Source organism: Onychomys torridus, chromosome 5 (genome assembly GCF_903995425.1).
Source record: "Onychomys torridus chromosome 5, mOncTor1.1, whole genome shotgun sequence".
NCBI lineage: Eukaryota > Metazoa > Chordata > Mammalia > Rodentia > Cricetidae > Onychomys > Onychomys torridus.
In genome coordinates, this window is record NC_050447.1 from 22,262,653 (window position 1) to 22,267,144 (window position 4,492).

Genomic DNA, 4,492 nt, shown 5'->3' on the forward strand with positions numbered 1-4,492 from the left:
GGAAGGGGTGTGCAGTAGGGCTTGGAGAAACCCAAGGGGGCAGATCAGCAGTCAGCTCCCTCCCACCGCCTCCTCAAGCAGGACTCCTGTCTCCAGGTTACAGCCTCCTGCCCCCTGGTTCTCAGACTAGCCCAGCCTTAACTGAGACACCACTAGGTGTGGGCACTCTTCTCTGTGGCCAGAAGGGTGTGCACGGGCCCAGCCAGTCTCTCTGAAGCACGGGAAGCCTGGCCTGAGGGGCAAGGGCCCAGCCAGACAAGCTAACAGTGAAGCCCCTGCTCAGCTGTGGCAGCAGCTGCAGGACTCCTAGGGAAGCAGACAGCTGCTCTGATGAGGCCTACCAAAGGAAGACCCGTCTCTGCCAGTTCTACCATCTTTAGTAGGCTCCTGGAAACAGTCTAGACTTCCCTCTACAGAGGACAAAGTTGAGGCCCAGAGAGCATTTATGAGCCACCCCCTGGTCACACAATGAAGCAGTGGTGAGGATCCTGCCCACAAGGAAGTTCAGCCGAAGTAGGGGAAAGCCCAGGCCTCAGACCTGTAGCAGTACAGGCTCCTGCAGGCGGGGAGGGGGAGAAGAAACGCCTGGACTTTTTCCTTTTGACCTCAGGTGTGTCTCTGCACACTGTTCCGAGGAGTCTGGTCTCAACAGACAACGGCTGCTGTTCCTACCATCACTTTAATGAAAATGTAACAGCACTTCAGTGATTAATATGAGGCCAGACTTGACAGCAAGAGAGGGGGTGAGGGGGCATGGGCTGTTACTGCAAACTGCCTCTGGTCACCGGTAGGCCCAAAACTCATGTCAGAATCAAAGCCGAGGCACCTGCAGGCCTCCACCACCCCTGCTCCGCCAGAATGCTGCACAGCAGGAGGCTTCAGCCTGGGAAGGCTGACCAAATTCAGTGATGCTGTGGCCTTGGGGCAGGATAAAAAGAAAATGAACCAGACATGGGAAGAGAAAGGGGCTCTCACCCTGGGTTTGTTCCCCGATGGCTGAGAGCCTAGAGTCCCAACACAAATTGCTGGTGGAGCTGGGATGTGGCTCAGTAGAGTGCCTGTAGAGTACACATAAAAGTAAGAAAATTTAGAGAGTAAAAACACCCAAACCAGCCATGGTGGCTTACACCTTATCTGTGGGATTGTGGGATAGCCTAGGTTACACAGCAAAGCAGCGGTATTCCCTTTTATTTTGTGATAGGTTCTCACTAACACCCATGAACTCTGGTAGCCCAGGCTGGCCTCAAAATTGAAACCTCCTTGTCTCAACCTCCCAAGTAGCTGGGATGCCAGGCCTAAGCTACTAGACCTGATTATTTTTCTCAATAAACCCTGACTTTTCTTCTTAGTGATTTGTCCTGAAATTCTTTTCTGGGCACTGATGTGACAGCCTCAGGCTGTGCTGAAAGTTCCATGTAAGTTTCTACAAACGGTGTTCAAGCCTGAGAATACTGATCAAGGTTCCAGGGCAGCCTATAGCGCCAGGCTCCTATATAGGTGGGTATCACCACTTCTCTGTCTCTTTATTCCAGCCATAGCAGAGACAAGGTGCCCCATTCAGGGCTTTCCAGTCCACAGAAGCACATGTGGCTCCACAGTGATTCAAGCCCCACTCGGCCTAGCCTCCTGGGGTCAGGGCCAGCCTGGGAAAGGACGTGAGGACCCAGTCTCTCAGCCTCACCTAAGCCTCTGGCTTCCTCAGAATAGGATGGAGTAAGGCCTTTTCTACAGAACAGCACTGTAACAGCTCACCCTCATGTGGACATCTGGACCCCACAGTCCCGCTGGCACAGTCCCTGAGAACTGTTTGGCCCTCCACCCTGCCTCCAGGACACCGCATGAAGGAAGTTCACCAGTGCTAGGACAAGGGATAAAGTGAGTTGAAGCTGAGGCCCTGGGTTCTGCTAATAGAGGAACCGAGAACCGTTCTCTTTGAAAAGAGAAGTATGTCATTGCCATGGCCCCAGACACACAGACTCCCACCTCTGTCCTGAGTGGAGTGCCCATTCTCTGGAAAGCCGCAAACATTCCCAAGCTGGACTTCTAGTGAATTATTTCAAATTCTTTGAATTTTTCTAGTCTGGAAGGATTGAAGGAGGGGACAGGAGGCGGGGAATGATCTCCGAGGAGGTTAAATAGGTCACCTCAACGCTGGGCACCAAGAAAAGCAGAGGGACCCATGAAGATCTTCACCCACACTTCTGGCACCATGATGTCACTCCGGATTCTACTCCTGGCTGCCCTGCTTCTGGGGACTTCTCTGCAGCATGCCAGCGCTGGTGAGAGCCGGGCACAGATAGGAGAGGGCAGGGAAGGAGCCCCTCCACCACACAGACCACAGCAGAAACACAAGCTGTCCGATTTATACCCTGTCTGTTCTTACAAAGGTCACAAGGGCTGGCAAGGGCACTGGGTTGGAGGGGGGAGGTAATGGCGCTGGTGATAGTGGGGATGATGTTGACGATGTTAGGCACCTGACCTGGACACCTGTCTGGTGAAGAGCCACAGGCAGCACATCTTATCCTGAGATATTAGGACATAGTGGCCTTGATTGTGGGCGTATGATGCAGAATGAATGACTCTCAGATTTGCTATCATTTGCTTCACTAACGGGCTTCATGCATCATCAGGAAACAACATAAAGGCGGAGAATTGGTTCCACAAATGTATGAAAAGAGACTTTTATATTTAGTTTAGAAAGGGAAGTTGAAATAAGGTCCCTAGATACAGACAGCTGCACATGCAATCACACACAGATGAACATACAAACATGCAAACACAAAGAGCCTACACATGCGGGGCGGTGGTGGCAAATGCCTTTAATCCCAGCACTCGGGAGACAGAGGCAGGAGGATCTCTGTGAGTTCGAGGCCAGGCTGGTCTACAGAGTGAGTTCCAGGACAGGCGTAAAGCTTCACAGAGAAACCTTGTCTGGGGGAGAATGGGGGGGTAGGGGGGTGGGAGTGGAGGGTGGGGGGAGCCTACACATGCACAGACACCCCCCCCCACCATGGCAACACACACACACACAAACACACCAGGAAAAAACAGGATACAAAGAAAGGCACACGCAGTTATCGGCCATAGGTTCACACAGGCACACATGGGGACGCGCCATGGGTCCTCAGGCGCATGCGCAGACCCTCAGAACCTGCTTCCTGTTGCTCTTCTAGCTCGCGCCACCAACGTAGGCCGAGAGTGCTGCCTGGAGTACTTCCGGGGGGCCATTCCCATCAGGAAGCTGGTGACGTGGTACAGGACCTCAGTCGAGTGTCCCAGGGACGCTATCGTGTGAGTCCCCCTCTGTCCCACTCTCACCTCGGACCCAGAGTGGCAAGTGGGTGGGCCTTGGCGTCCAGGAAGGCCACTGGGAAAGAGGGAAGGAGAATACAGCCTTCTTCCCCTGGGCAGCAGCTCCGGGCACTCAGGGGAGCTCTTACACCCCACACAGTTGAGAGGGGTTCAATGTCTCCATTTATTGATGGTGAAATTGAGGCCCCAAGACGGACAGACATCCCAGGTGACAGCGCCAGGAGGCAGCCGTACAGTCACCTCCCTCTCTGAGGCTGAGCTGAATAGAAGATAACACGCAATCCCAAGGCTCTTTGTGTGTCTTCTACTTGTCGGCCTTAGGTGCTGTGGGGGGCCAGGCAGGGAGCCCTGCAGCCCTGGCCCTCGGGAGGCTGGAATGGAGTCAGGACCCAAGTAGTAAAGACTTGCTAATGGCATATGTGACTTCATCCAGTTCTGGCCCAGGGACCTCTGAGTTCAGGTCAACGCACGTGTGGCTGGTTGCAGAGCTCCAGAAGGCCTGGCTGTCTTCACACTCACTGGCTTCTCCTGTGTAGGTTTGTGACTGTCCAGGGCAGGTTCATCTGTTCAGACCCCAAAGGCAAGCATGTGAAGAAGGCCATCAGACACCTCCAAAGCCTAAGGCAGTAGCCGGTGACCTTCCCCCAGGAGCACTTGGAGACTCCAGCCCTGGTTCTCATGACCTCAGCCCAAAGCTGCCTGCATCCAATGGAGGCCTTAAGAGCCCAAGAAGAGCCACCGAGTGGGAGTCCCTGTCCCCTTTTATGGACTCAAGCTACAGGCACAAAAACCTCTGATTAAAGTCCTCCTCCTTTAGTCTGGGTCAGTGTGTTCTGTCCCCACAGTGCAGAACTCCTTCCACTGTGGCTGGTCACACTGGAAGGGTCCTCGTAGTACAACTGGTCCCACTCTGCCCAGGTCAGAAAGGTTGCCTGAGGCTGAGGCACAGACGCAATCCCATTCAAGTAAGAGATGCAACTGTGGAGATGTGGGGTGCAAACCAGGGGCAGACACAGCAGGACCCTCACCCGTGCCCGCCTCCCTCTGTATTCCATGGAAAGTGTCCAAAAGAGTCCCAAGGAGGGCCAGTCTTCTCTGCACCCCGCGTCTCCCTGCCACCCCAAGACTGGCCCCTATATTGGCCCGCATGAAACTGAAGTTATTTATCCTTCCTGTTCTG

The 4,492-nt window shown here is 54.0% G+C and overlaps 1 protein-coding gene across 1 annotated transcript; it reads left to right on the top strand.

Moving 5' to 3' along the window:
• Nucleotides 1-1,374: 1,374 nt before the first annotated feature.
• Ccl17 (C-C motif chemokine ligand 17) lies at nt 1,375-4,107 on the top strand. Its single transcript, XM_036188742.1, has 3 exons — nt 1,375-2,279; nt 3,174-3,291; nt 3,849-4,107. Exons 1-3 carry the CDS (start codon nt 2,180-2,182, stop codon nt 3,940-3,942), a joined length of 312 nt encoding a protein of 103 aa, XP_036044635.1. The 5' UTR covers nt 1,375-2,179; the 3' UTR covers nt 3,943-4,107.
• Nucleotides 4,108-4,492: the final 385 nt, after the last annotated feature.

Excerpts from the sequence above, each read along its gene's own strand:
- Ccl17 (XM_036188742.1), top strand. The coding sequence starts at position 2,180 with ATGAAGATCTTCACCCACACTTCTGGCACCATGATGTCACTCCGGATT. Across the intron at positions 2,280-3,173 it reads TCTGCAGCATGCCAGCGCTG|CTCGCGCCACCAACGTAGGC; the intron begins GTGAGAGCCGGG and ends TTGCTCTTCTAG. Across the intron at positions 3,292-3,848 it reads TGTCCCAGGGACGCTATCGT|GTTTGTGACTGTCCAGGGCA; the intron begins GTGAGTCCCCCT and ends TCTCCTGTGTAG.